At 34.5% G+C, this 15,068-nt stretch overlaps 1 protein-coding gene across 1 annotated transcript in view; it reads right to left on the reverse strand.

The window, feature by feature from the left end:
• LOC112626910 (guanine nucleotide-binding protein-like 3-like protein) overlaps positions 1-15,068 on the reverse strand; it is a 69,126-nt gene that overhangs the window by 36,023 nt on the left and 18,035 nt on the right. Inside the window, 3 exon segments of the mRNA XM_025389309.1 lie at positions 3,999-4,122; positions 7,723-7,824; positions 14,920-15,015. Coding sequence (XP_025245094.1) covers positions 3,999-4,122; positions 7,723-7,824; positions 14,920-15,015 — 322 coding nt within the window.

Below are 15,068 nucleotides of genomic sequence, written 5' to 3' on the forward strand. Positions count from 1 at the left end.
TGTAAGTGTCTAAGGACTTGCTTTATGAATCTGGGTGCTCCTGTATTGGGTGCATATATATTTAGGATAGTTAGCGCTTCTTGTTGAATGCATCCCTTTACCATCATGTAATGGCCTTCTTTGTCTCTTTTGATCTTTGTTGGTTTAAAGTCTGTTTTATCAGAGACCAGGATTGAAACCCCCACATTTTTTTCCTTACCATTTGCTTGGTACATCTTCCTCCATTCCTTTATTTTGACTCTATGTGTGTCAGTATGCAGAGAATTTTAAAAAATGAGGATGGGCACAGTGGCTCACGCTTGTAATCCCAACACTTTTAGAGGCCAAGGTGGGAGCACCATTTGAGGCCAGATTTTGACACCAGCCTGGGCAAGACAGAGAGACACTGTCTCTACAAAAAGTTAAAAAATTAGCCGGAGATAGTGGTGCACACCTGTAGCCTTCACTACTTGGGAGCCTGAGCTGGGAGGATCTCTTGAGCCAGGAGTTTGAGGTTATAGTGAGCTATAATTGTGCCACTGCACTTTAGTTGGGGCAACAGAGCAAGACTCTTGTCTCTTTAAAAAAAAAAAGATATTGACTTTTATTTCAAAATTTTCATATCTATTGAGATGACTAACATGTAGTTTTTCCCCTTCATTCTATTAACAGGATGAATTACATTAGCTGATTTATAGATGTTAAAACAACCTTGTTTCTGTTCACTCATGATATATTATTCTTTTTGTATGTTGCGAGATTCTACATATTAACAGTTGATTTAGGATTTTTGTATTTACATTTATAAGAGACGCTGGCCTGTAATTTTCCAAATAATGTCCTTGTAAATTTTGAAATCATGGATATGCTGGCCCCATAAAAAAAGTTTACAAATGTTTCTTTTTTTCCTCTTGAAGCATCTGTATAAGATTGGTATTATCTCTTTTATAAGTGTTTAGAATAATTTACTGGTAAAGGTATCTAGGCCTGGAGATGTCAGTCTTCTTCTACTGCCTGTTTTTCCTCCTAAGCTCATTTGTTGGTAAGCTTGGAAGTTTCTGATAGAGTGCTAGAAATTACATAGAAAAAATTGGGAGAGGTTCTGTATCATGTTATCCTCCTCCAGAGAAGATCCAGTCTCTCTTTGGCAGGTAGGAGAGGGAGGATCATATCAATTCAAACATAAAGCTTGTCTGCTATCAGAGTTCTGTAATAATTTTCTATCAATGCAGTAAGGAATTACCACATACTTAGTAATTTATAACACAGATTTATTATCTGTAATAAATCTGTTCTACAGGTTAACATTCTCACATAGGTCTCAATGAACTATAATCAAGGTGTTGACAGGGCTTCATTCCTTTTTGGAGGCTCTAGGAGAGAATACTTTTTCCATCTTCTACAGATCACACACATTTCTTGGCTTGTGATCCCCTTTATCCATCTTCAAAGCCAGTAATTTTACATTTTTCTGGCCATTCTCCCAGTCAAATTTACCCCATCTCCTTCTACCTCCCATTTCCATTTTCTAAGACTCTCATGATTATGTTGGGCCCACCAGGATAATTCAGTATTATCTTCCAGTCTTCAGGTCAGGTGACTGGCAACCTTAATTCCCCTTTGCATGTTCTAGAGATTAGCACATAGACATGTGGGAGCGGGACATGATGCTGCTTACCACAGGCTCCATCTACCTCCTATTTGTACCCATTATTAGAATATACCCCTCTAGGTGCCCTAAGAGCCTGGGTGTTTTCCTAGGCCCTGTTCTACTTAGGAAGTACTGCACTGCAATTCTTCTCTCCAGTACCATGTGACTGGGGAAAACTGCTGTTTTTCAAATGTCTTCTGCTTCATTTCTTAGTCTATGGTCTCGCATAGCTTGGTTAGTGAATACCTCAATGACAAAACCAGTGCAAGATGTCAGGCTGATTTCTCTGCATCTCTCTTCTTTCTGTGATCTTGATCCTTTAATTTCTGGCTGTCTTGGCAGCCCACATTCCAATTTCTGTCTCTCTAGCTGTATGAAATGGACTAAAGTCCCACTCATTTATCTGCCTCTTAGAAGCTATCCAATGTGTGTCTTCTCAGTCTCTTGCCCTACATTAATGACAAATGTCCAAAGAGAAAAACAGTGTGTAGAAAGTTGAATGCATTTCTGTACGTGTTCTCTCTAGGATCTAATTCTCAATTCCTAGATTTCTTGGCAGCTTTCTAAAACCCTCAACTAGATGTTTGTTTATGCTTTATCTAGGTTTTCTCAATGGAGGTGCTGGTTTGGCTACAAGATACTCCATTATAGTCAGAAGTGAAAACTCATGACATTCATTTAATTGTTAAAATACATTCTCATTTTCAATGACATGTATTTTAATAAATACACTTTGCTATGAAAAGAAATCTGAAATAATAGGATTATTCTAATGTAGTAAGGTCAAAAAATCACATCTATTTAGTTTGAATTACTAGAATGGTATTAAATTGGAATTTATATACACAACACTGTTTTGTTTTGCTGACTAGAATCACAATACACTTCATGATTTTATTACTTATTAATATGTAGCCAGTTACATACATTGTTAGTCATCCTTAAAGCATTTACTCAGCAGTTACTGTACATAGCACTGAATTTAGTAATGTATAAGACATAGTACTTTCTTTGGGGAAGTAACAATATAGAACAACAAATAAGACAAACAAGTATGAAAATGATATTATAAAGTAGTATGAGAGTGTGTTGAAATAAGAATACAGAAAACAGTGCTATAAAGTAAAATAATGGTTAATATGTACTCTGGAAGCTGAAATCACTAAACTGCATGATAGCACTAAAAGGGACCTTAGACACCATCTAGTCTGACACTTTAATTTTATAGCTGAAGAGACATTTGCTAACAAATTAAATGACTTATCTAAAGCAACAAATCTCATAAGTGGCAGAATGGAACTAGAACTCTGGTATCTGTAGTCTTGGCTCAATGTAATTGTAAAAAAAGGATGTGACCTTAAGAGAAGGGAAAAGTTGCAAGGGAAAGGGATGTGAGGCAGGGAATACAACAGATTCAAAGTATGATCAATTCAGTTGCAGCAAAGCGTTTGTGTTGAAAACTGGTAGAATGTAGGATTGAAGGAAAAAGGGCTGATGTTATGGAGAAATTAGAATGCTAGGCTGAGTTTAGATAATGGGAATCCCTAGAGGGTTTGGACAGTGACATGATGAAACTGCTTTATAATAAGATTAACTCTGGGGTAAAACTTAGTGTAGAAAATGTAGAAGGAAGTTAAGGCAGTGATTTTAGTAGTCTGGATGTGCAGTAAAGGCAAGGGAAATAGAAAAGAGAGAAGAGAGAGTTCGAAGAAAGAATTGCTAAGATTTTATGACTAAATTTAATGAGATGTGATCATGTTCAGTTTGGAACATGTTAAGTTTGAAGGGGTGACACTACATTTAAGTATAGAGGTACTGTAAAAAAGTAGAGAAATATCAGAGTAGAGCTCAGAGAAAAGATTAGTACTCAGAATGTAAATCTGACCAAATATCATACAAACTATTATCCACTGCCTGCCTTTACTAAGTAACAGTATTAACAGCTTCTTCCTTCAAGTTTTTAGATCAAAGATAAATCCAATTTTCTACTTTAGATTACTAGATCATTCTAGTTTTCACAAAGGGATAATAATATTAGCTAATAGTTTTTGAGCATTTACTATATGGTATGTTCTGTACTAGGTACTTTACATATATTGGCTCATTTAATCCTCACAACCATACTATAATCATTATTCCCATTTACAGATGAGAAAGACACACAGAGGTTTGGACATCTGCACAATGTCATACGGCTGGTCAGTAGCACAGCCAGGATATGAACTCAAGCAGTCTAGCTCTTCTTAACCACTGTACTGCTTTCACATTTAACATATATGACATCTCAGCAAATAACATACTAAAATGGTTTAGGATTAAATTCTCCTTCATCCTACAAAGCAATCTGCAAATGTTTTAATGTACTTACTTGTAATGTATTTGTATCCCATACTTTCAGAGTTTTATCAAATGAGCTTGATGTGAACATGCCAGTGTCATGAGGATACCACTGTACCGTCTCCACACTGTATCTGTGAACATCAGGATGATCTCTACAAAACAGCAATCAAAATTTACAGATAACTGACTTATGTGAGTTTCAAAACTGGTACTATATTAAGAACAAGCAGTAGTCTCAGGTAGGATGATAGGAATGGTCAAACTGAGATCACATGCCTGTGTCCTGGCTGTGTAGAAGGCGAGAATCAATGTCCAGGCATCTCTAATTTTAGGCTCCCATAGTGTGACGTAGAGGCATGCCTCCTACTAAGGGTCATAATATGAGACATTCTCTGTTTCTGTACTATATATAGCCTGGAGGGATCAACCAACTACAATGGACTTCTTTCATCTTGGAAGAGTGATTTGGTCTTACTGGAAGAGACAGCTGTTTTGGTTTTGGATTTGCTTTCCCAAAGTCTCTTTTCTAAAGCACTACTATTCTTAGAATTACTGAATGCCTCACACACCTCCATGGTATTCCATACAATATTGCTTCTTATCAAGGAATTTACTCTATGACAAAAGAATGCAACTGGTGAAGGCCCATGAGATTCACATCTTATGTAACCCACCAGCCACAATAACATAACATGTTAAAGATTCAGTTATGACGTCAGCTACAATACACCACCTTGTGAGGGTGGTATGCTGCCCTGAAGGATGTAGTATATGCTGTGAACCAGTGACCAACATAGTGTGTTACCTAACTGAATCCTGATTCAAACAAACTGGCTGTTAAGAGAGATTTATGAGACAAAGAGGGAAATTTGAACACAGACTGGATATTTAATATAGATAATTTTTGTGTACTTAAGATAATGGTACTGTAGTTATGCTCATAAAGTCTTTTTCTTTTACAGATATAAATAATTAAGAATGAAATGATACATTGTTCAAGATTTGCTTCAACATACTTATGAGGGTGGATGGGTGGGAGGTAGAGACAAAACAAGATTGGTTATGATGGTTGGTGAAGCTGGGTGATTGATATACAGGTCATTATACAACTCTCCAATCTTGTATATGTTTGAAATTTCCCATAGAGCACAAAAGTTAAAAGACGACTTCTGTAACCCTATGCAGATACAATCATGATGCTTTTGGATTCCTTAAGATGAAGGTTTGGACCTTAAACAGTTGTGGTGCTATCTGAAGGAATGAGAACATGAAGAAGGAAAGTCTTAAGTACCAGCTCTGGCATTAAAACAGCTGCAAAATTACAAGAACTATAGTGCCTATTCATATTTCCTTTTTTTCTCTGTAAATATTTATATATTTTAGCGAATTTTCCCTTTCTTTCCTCTCTTAATTATTTTTATAGGTTAACTATATAATTGAGTCCACAAATTGTGTAATACTGATACAGGATAAATTAAACTCATGGAAAAATGAACATGACCCACCCTGAAATGGAGCCAGGTGTGGTAACTAAAATAACTTAGGCTCATCACCCTTTGGGGAAGAGGATGATCACCTTTTAGGCTGTATAGTGAAGACTTGCATTAGGTTAGGCTGGAACGTTCTTTTAAAAAATGATAAGTATGGGAAAAAAGGTGTATATGCATGTTGGACAGCCAAATGGGTGGACTGTAGGGGACATGTGCCTTTTATTCTTGACTGATGAGCATTCAAACTCCTATTTGGGGGGAATCCCCTTTGTTTTACTGAAAATAAGAGCTCTATCTCTTGTTACAGAAAGCAAGCGACTCTAGACATTCTCTTTTCCTGGGAGAGTTAGCCATTATTCAAAGCTGAGGAGTTGAGAGTATATGTTGATGACATATAGCAAAACCCAAACTAATGTTCCCGTGGTGTGACCCTGACTGTGTTCTCTATCCTGACTTCTCTTGTTTTCTGCTCATTTTCTAAGTCTGATTCTCCCATCTTCCTGACAGTTATGTAAGATAATAAATATTCTTCCAATAAATTTCTGCTTAAGATAAGCAGACTGATTTCCTTTTGCTCCTAAGAATATTGACTTCTACAGAGATTTTTCCAGTGACACTACTTTTAAATAAAACAAATTTTTAATGTAGTGATAACAAATAAAAGCTCACTTATATTTTAAGTTTAAATTTTAAAATACGATAAAATATCTTATTATGTTACTATATATGTTTTGTTATTCTCATTTATATTTAATAAGAATTTTGGTAGAGGAATCTTTTTAGTGCTCAAGGACAAACACATTAAGTATACTAACAGTAAGTATCAGAAAATAGTCTAAGTCACATTAACTTAATAATAGTCTTTATTGAAATTATTTTTAAATTAGATTGTGAACTCTTCAGATATACAAAATGCTATTATAACTCATTTTGTAAAGATGCATACTATACATCCATTTTCAAATTCAAAGTCACACTTTTAAATATGGAGTCTGAATCCAAGAATTAAATCATTGTAAAACAGGATTGACAAATAAGGCATTTACCAAAAAATGTCACATACCAAAAAAAAAAAGCAAATCACAGTCCCTCATGGAATATTATATAGCACATGGAATAGATGAAAATACTATTTTGCTATGTAACAAAATAAATTCAGTGTTAAAATGTTAGCTAGGATAAAATAAGATAAAAATGAATTTAATTAATTAACATGACTTTTTTTTGTTATTGAGGGTGGGAAGAGAGTATAAATGGCCTAAGTCTCTAAGTTCTAGAGTATTTGAGGCATATCTTGTTTTGTACTAAGTTTTCCTGTAAGTACATTGCTTTTCACTTACACAGTGCTTTTAGTTTTCGACATGCTTTTAAAAAGATAACATTTCATTTAATTCTCATAGAAATGTGTAAGAACCACAGGGCATGTATACTGATTTCTAAAACAAAATAATCTGAAGCTGAGATTAACTGATTTTCCCAAATTTGTATTTCTAATGTGAAGCACCAGAGCCAACAAACAATAGCAAATCTCTTCATAAATATTCCATAGCATATATTCTAATGCATTGGGAAGAGCTGTAACAGATTGTTGATGTTAATGTTTACAAAGTTTGCCCTCTTGAAAGCATTTTCTCAGCGCCCATTCTCCCTGTTAATTCAAAGGTCTGCTCATTATCACATTGGATATAAGTGACGAGAAAGGATTAAATGACCACAATGGAAAAATTACAATGCCACAAAACATTTTATTAGAGACTTAAAAAGAATTACCACAAGATTGGTAAGCCAGTAGAGAACAGTCAGAGAAGACAAGTATTATACATGTATGTTTTTAAGTTAGGCATCTTTGAGTAAGTAGAGAGACAAGAGAGGGTAAGTGGGTATATGTGTATGTGTATTTGGTGAAGGAATACCAATATGTTTAGTATATCTAAACTTTTTTCTTCCATTAGTATCAGTTGAAAATCTAATTTGTGTTTATAATTAGCTGAAGGACTATAAATGAATCTTATACTAAGTGGTACTAAAAACTCTAATTAGTTACTGAGATGTAAATTGACACCAAAATTGCTTTGGGGAAGACACTTGTTAAAAAAACTATACCTCAATGTCAGTTACTATTTTCAACAAAGTGTCAAGGAACAGCCATGCAAATATGTCATCTGAACCATTCACTTGACTGCAATTTTCATGTTTTGCATTCGATGTAAAAAATACTCAACTATTTACAAATTCATAAATTTTTACATTTTTAATACTTACCTGCCAATGGAACACACTGCTTTACATGTATAATAAGACTGTCTGCTGGAGTTCTCAAGGTCATAAAGTACAATCACACCATCTGAACCACCTGATAACATGCTGATAATAAAAAAGTTCACATTAGTTTATCATTTTATGTAGTCCATTTATTTATGACTGCAAATTTCCAAAAACTGATTTGCAAACACCCAAATGTATTAAGGATACATTAATTTGTAATAAGTTAATCCTCAATAACACAGACTTAATAAACTAGAATTTCTTAATATTTAATAGAAGAATGAATATAAAAAAATTCATTCTGTGATCATTTCAAGTTTACTTCCGTAATTTCAAAAAGAAAAGGTGACAGAAACAAGATGGCAAAAGAGATTTCTTAAGAAAGTAAAATATTACAAAGTTATTTTAAATGTCCTCATTACAGCTATGCTAAATGAAAAAGGAAGTAGGCAAACCAACTATTACTGACACTTGCTATTTGGCCCTGGGCAAGTTATACCACCTGTCCGAGACTCAACATTTGTAAAGGAGGGGGACATTTTTATCTGAATCACAATGTCGATAATAAAAGTTAAGTGCAAAATTCTTTTTACAGTATCTGGCAAAAAATAGGGGCTCAATAAATGTTAGATTCCTTCCTTCTCTTATGAATGCATTCACTCAATTCATTCAACTTTAAGTTCCTACAATGTTAGACACTCTGCTAAAACAACTGTGAACAAGGCAGGCATGATTCCTGTCTTTGCAGAGTTTACAATCCAATAGGGAAAACGGGTAGTAGGCATAATCACACAAATTATTAGTTACGATTGGGATCACTGTGACAATAACTTATCTTTATTCTAGTTTGGAAATTCAGGAACAGTTTCCCTGATTGTAATATTTAAGCTGGTATGTGAAGGAGGATTCAAAGTTAGCCAGACAGATGTGAAAGTAACAATCCAAGCCCATTCTAGGAACCAAAAGAAGGGATGTGTTGCTGGAGCAGTGTGGAAGGGAAAGAGTGGTGAGAGATGAGAAGGAGGAGCCAAACCACTGGAAGCCTTACTTTTGAGAGTAAAAGAGGGCGCTAAAAAATTAGCAATCTCTTTTTTTGGAAACAATCATTGACTGACTCTCAAGCTGGTCTATTATATTGGTAGAATATACAAAATTATTCTATTCAAAAACATTGCAAAAATATTTCTAAAAAGTAAAAGTAGCAAGCATATATATTAAAGCTATATACACTGATTGAACTTAATAGTTTGTAAACATCATTCTTGGTACTTCATATACCATACATATGGTTAATCAGTTTCTTAACCATATTTGTCTCTAAGACTGTTACTGTGTTTTTCTAAATGTGATTTTTCAATATGATCTTATTAGTTTCTTTTTTTTTTTGCATAAAATTGTCTAAAATCATCTTTAAATCTGGAGTTGTTTTCACCTTTAACTGACTTCCCTAAAAGCTATAATATGTTTAATTTAGGAAATAGAAACAGATGATGAGGTATATATGGTAAGTTCAGAGAAAATTCTACAAAATGGAGGATATTCTTGAAATGTGCAAATATTTCAGATTCTTTTCACTGTTTCCTTTTACCTTAATTCAAAGTACCTTTCTTTAGTACTTCTTTTTTTACAAGATAAAATTCTCCTTGAACAAATTCTCTATTTTATGTCTTTTTTGGATGCTATACCAAATTTAAATATTATAAAATCTTAGACATTGTGAATGTTATTCAATTACAAAATACACATTTTTCCCAATTACAAATATACATTTATCCCAATTAAAAATAGGGGCACCATCAAAAATTCTTCACAGAGGTCCAAACAATGCAATCTCTCTAGATCATCGCTCCTTACTTTTCACCTCAAAGTAACTCATTAACATGATTTTTATCGTAATCACTGTCTTTCTCTTCTGTACAGTTCATAGTTCATCACCCTAGAGTGTACACATGAATATTAGCTTTGCTTTTAAAAAAAATTTTAATGTCTTTTAACTTTAAGCTATAGGTCTCCTCTACCTTTCTTTCTCCCTCCCTCCTGTACTTTTTCCCTCTCTTGTAATTTATTTGTTGCAAAAACTAGATCACGTGTCCTGCAATGTCCAGCCTGGACTTTGGTGACTGCATTCATGTGCTATAATTTAAAATAATTTCTATTTGCCATTGCTCTTGTGATGTGATATTAGCAGACAAACCAATATCTAGATCCATCAATTTATACATCTATATAAAGTGTTGCTATCTGCTAATATTATTGCTCACCATCAATCCTTACGTTGCTGTCTCTCTCGTCATTCTAGTTGAATGATTTCATTCTCTGGTTGATTCCTAAAGAATGGCTAATGAGAACAACAGTCTCTGAATTCTTGTGTTTTTGACAATTTATCTGTCCTTTTTGTACTTGAAATCAGTTTGGCTAGATATAAAATCCTTGACTCACATTTTATTTCCTTGAGCATCTTGGGTAAGAAGCTTCATTTCTTTGGCCAGAAAGCCCAAAGTTAAAGTCTAGTGACAATATAATTTTTTCCCCCTTATATAAAGCTCCAGATCTTATTTATCCTAGAAAAGCTTTCTTGAATTATTGTTTTAACATTTATTCTGCTCTTTTGCCTTGGTTTTCTTCTTTGGGAACTTCTATTATGTTATGCTGGATCTTCTTTGCCTATATTCTATATATACACCTCTTGAATTATTTTCCTCTCTTCATTTCTTTTTGGTTTTCAAAAGTTTCCTCCTTTCTAGTTTCTATTTCTAAGGCATTACCTCTTCCATTTATTTGTGTTCCTTATGCTTTTAGTCAGTCTTCATTTCTCAAATATTTTTATTTCTAATTTTTTGAGTTTGAGCATCTCATTTCTGAGGTTTTCTAATTCCAACTTAACATTATTCTCTCATTTATTATACGTTTATAAAACAACTTTTACCTAGTTTTGAAGTATTAGGCTAGAGTTCTCATCTGTTTTATAGACACTTCTTTCTGGTGTGACTTCACTCTCCGTAACAGCATTAGTCCACTTCTTATCTTCTTTGTTTTTATAATAATTTTGTAGGAACTTTGACCTTAATCCTATTCTTTTGCTCATTTTTATGTAAAATTAATTTTCTTAACCTTTTAGAATGGAGGCTTGACTTAAGAGTAATGTTTAAATTTTATATATTAAAACATCCTCTTCCCTTAAAAATTTTTTGATGGGTAAGATTTCAAAATATGGCAGCTTGCTTTCAGAGATTTCCTGGTTCTGTTCACCTCCCCAATTTTATTGGGGACATCTTTTTCCTTTGTTTCTATTGTCTCTGTACTGCTCAATTTGGATTTTATTTCCAGCAGTTTTTCCTCAGTATGTAGTTCTGTACTGGAGGGGCACTTTGACTGGTTAGCTCTTTGGAGAGATATTAAGAGTCTAGACTGCTATAGCTCCTTTTGGTCTTACCATGGACCATTAAAACATACCTATAGAGTATGCCATCCTCTCCCAGTTTGAGCTGCTATAGTCAAATTTGCTTGCTAAGCTTGTGGTTATTTTGGACTTATCCAGGTATATCAGATGCCTTATTGCTTTTTACTGCCTCCTCTGGCAAAAATGCTGGTAGTGCACACAGATCTTGTAGTTGTCAGTGGTTTGTTCCCACTTATTCACAGTTTGGGGTTTGTGGGGATACTTCATGACCTAGTTTGGTTGTAAGTGTTAATCTTGTTTTTTCTACTTATCATTTTTAGTCTCTGTATGTGTTTCAATGGAGAACTAGAGGAACATTAAAAACTGCATTGACATTGTCATCTTTCTTTTTTTCTTTCTTTTTTTTTTTTTTTGAGAAGAAGTCTCACTCTGTAGCCCAGACTGGAATACAGTGGCATGATCTCGGCTCACTGCAACCTCCGCCTCCTGGGTTCAAGTGATTCTCCTGCCTCAGCCTCCAGAGTAGCTGGGATTACAGGTGCGCGCCACTGCACCTGGCTAATTTTTTGTATTTTTAGTAGAGATGGGGTTTCACCACGTTGGCCAGACTGGTCTTGAACTCCTGACCTCAGGTAATGCACCTGTCTCAGCCTCCCAAAGTGCTAGGATTACAGGTGTAAGCCACTGTGCCTGGCCTGTCATCTTTCAAGAACAGCACCCAAACTACAGTTTTTGGCACTACATTCACTGAATATTTTGATTGAAAGATTTTCACCTGATTTTAAACACAATACAATTAGAAGTAGAGCAGTGCTATTTAACTCTCCAAGATAAGGAGCTTGTGCCAGAAACAAACACGTCTTTCTTCATTGAGAAAGTCTTATTACAAACATATCTTAACTTCTTTAAATGGTGTGTGTAATGATGTAGTAGATTTATGTTTTAGCCCAAGATCCTTATCTTGTGACCCAGTCACAAATAGTTCATGAACTAGTAGCATGTACCAATTATAGACTTGTTTTTAAGATAAATTCAATACCAATTTATAAAACAATAAGGTTAATTTAAAAGTAGTTATTTGAAGGCTCAAAAATCCAGTTGAAGGGCAGTAAAGAAAGACTGCTAATAATGCCCTACTTAGTTATTTTTAAAAATATTCCACATTAGCTTTATTACAAAAATTTTGTAGTTCAGTTACTCTAATTGTGTACATAGAGAAATATTTGTAAATTTTAACAACTACAACTTTTATTGAGATGGATAAAGTGTTTGGACACAGTTGTGAGTTACATGTATACCTCAACCAATTCCCAAAACACTTCCGCTTCATACTTAATCTTCACAAAACATTGCTTTTCTTGACATACAGATGTATTATCAATATAAAACAAAATTATGTTAAAAGTTGAACTTTTAATCTTAACTGACATGGTATTTGCAATAATGTCAGATGTTTCGACTTTGTTAAAATGGCTTCCAAAAGTTTTTCTCTGATTCCATTAACTTTCTATTTGAAGTATCTGATGGCATTAACTATGAAGTATCTGACATTATTTAACTATGAGATACTTTTTGCTGACAGAGTATGAAGAGATATGGTTTCATGTTTTTATATGGACAAGAAAACTTAATATTTTTTTTTTTTTTTTTTTTTGAGACGGAGTCTCGCTCTGTCGCCCAGGCTGGAGTGCAGTGGCCGGATCTCAGCTCACTGCAAGCTCCGCCTCCCGGGTTTGCGCCATTCTCCTGCCTCAGCCTCCCGAGTAGCTGGGACTGCAGGCGCCCGCCACCGCGCCCGGCTAGTTTTTTGTATTTTTTAGTAGAGACAGGGTTTCACCGTGTTAGCCAGGATGGTCTCGATCTCCTGACCTCGTGATCCGCCCGTCTCGGCCTCCCAAAGTGCTGGGATTACAGGCTTGAGCCACCGCGCCCGGCCTAAGAAAACTTAATATTAAAGATGAATGAAATTAACTTAGAAGAATTTAAAATTATAAAAGAAAATTCAAGCTTCACAGAGTGATATGCAAATGCACCCTCTGCAATTGCACCTGTTAAACTGTAATTTTCAGATAGTTTTTGTAAAATAACACCTAACTTTGAAATAAATGCTTCTCTACCAGATTTGTGTATTCTCTCTGGTTTCCATTCTGATTTTCAGTGACATCTTTACAGCTCTCATGGTGGATGGTAAATATTAACAGGTATTTTGAACAAGTTATATATACATCGTTTTTTTAGTTTTCCACAGAATGTACACTTTCCTTTTTATATCTCTTGTCGCTATCAAAAGGGGTTAATGCAAAATATGAGTATTAGCAAACAATGAAATAGTTGTAGACTTCTACCATGCAATAAAGGGGAAAACCATTGTAGCAAGAGTCTTCAGACTTTTCTCTATGTGCTGTACCAAAAGATGCCTCATCTGCATTTCTCAAATATATTTCATGCACATATAATCTATAACTTCCCACATTTCTCACCAACTCTGCCAACTGGTAGTCCACTGGCTTCTCATACTTCACAGGCCACACAACTGATTACTACACCAAGTGGCTGGCTGGAGTAACAGTATTGAATACTTTCCTGACCAGCACCCAAACCCAAAAGTCAGCTATCTCTTGCTGCTCATGTCTGCATGTTTCATAAGTGAGTGCCCCCAAGCTGTCCTTGAATAGAAGGTGTTATACTGAGCCTGGAAAAGGTCAGGAAAAAGAAAAGAATGATTCCTCATCATCTTTTAGATTTAACCACATCCTAAAGTAAGATGTTTCTCAAATACTACTAGATGAGACCATGGTGGAAGCTGGAAGTAAAAAGTGGAAGTTTATCAAATCTGTTCTGACTTGACTTAATGTAAATAATAACATTTCGGTATAAAATAAAAATTCTGGGGCAAATGCTAAATATATCATAACACGACAAACTGTTTCCTTTAGTTAATGCTATATGTGGCCTAATTATAGGCACATGAAACACACCATAACACAAACTGTTTCCTTTAGTTAATGCTCTATGTGGCCTATAATTAGGTTTTGCACTGTCTTATAAGACTAATGTGGTGTTATGATGAATTGTAAGTAGGAGAATATGTTCAGAATTGCATTTTTCAAAGCATTTTGGCTGCTGTGTAGAGACGGCTGAAAGCAGTAAAAGTTATGTAATACTGCTTTTGATTAATAGTGGCAGCAGTGGTGTCAACCATTTATGATGTGCCAGGTCTTATGCTAATCATGTTGTGCATATTATCTCAATTAATCCTCAAAACAAACTTGTCAGGTAGGTACTGTTGTTCCCATTGCATAGCTAAGGCAACTGAGAATTAGAAAGGTTAGGTAAATTGTTCAAGGTCACAAAGCTGGTAAGTGGTAAAGCCAGGAAGAACTCAAATATAATTCTTATTTGTTTCTAACCTAATTCTTCAAAATAGTCTTCCACTTTTTGTATTTATTTTCCCATTAGACTATTTTGAGAGTAGCAACTATGTTTTAAAATAACACCTAAAGACACACTCTAGCACTTAAAAGCCCTCTGCATCCAAAAGAAGTTCAATGTTTGTTAATTTAACAATAAGTACATATTTATATTAAAGTAGCTTGGAAATGTTTATTTCACAACATTTGGTAGGTTTGATGTTTTGTATTTATTTGAAAATAATAATGCCAGATTTAAAAAATGCTACAATTTGGGATTTTCATTAATTTTAATGAAACTTCTACATCATTAATCTAAAAAAGGAGGTTTTAACTGCATTTCACTTAGAAAGAAAAATGATTATACAAGTATAATAAACTTACTATCTCCCTTCAACAGGTTCAATGTCAAGGGTGTTAATTCCACCGCCGTGGATTCTTTCAACATCTCTGTCTTTATTTAATTCCAGTCCCAAAACTCTTTAAATTAAAAGGGGGAGAAAGAAATTAACAAGTAATTTAACATTTAAAAA

Source organism: Theropithecus gelada, chromosome 6 (genome assembly GCF_003255815.1).
Source record: "Theropithecus gelada isolate Dixy chromosome 6, Tgel_1.0, whole genome shotgun sequence".
NCBI lineage: Eukaryota > Metazoa > Chordata > Mammalia > Primates > Cercopithecidae > Theropithecus > Theropithecus gelada.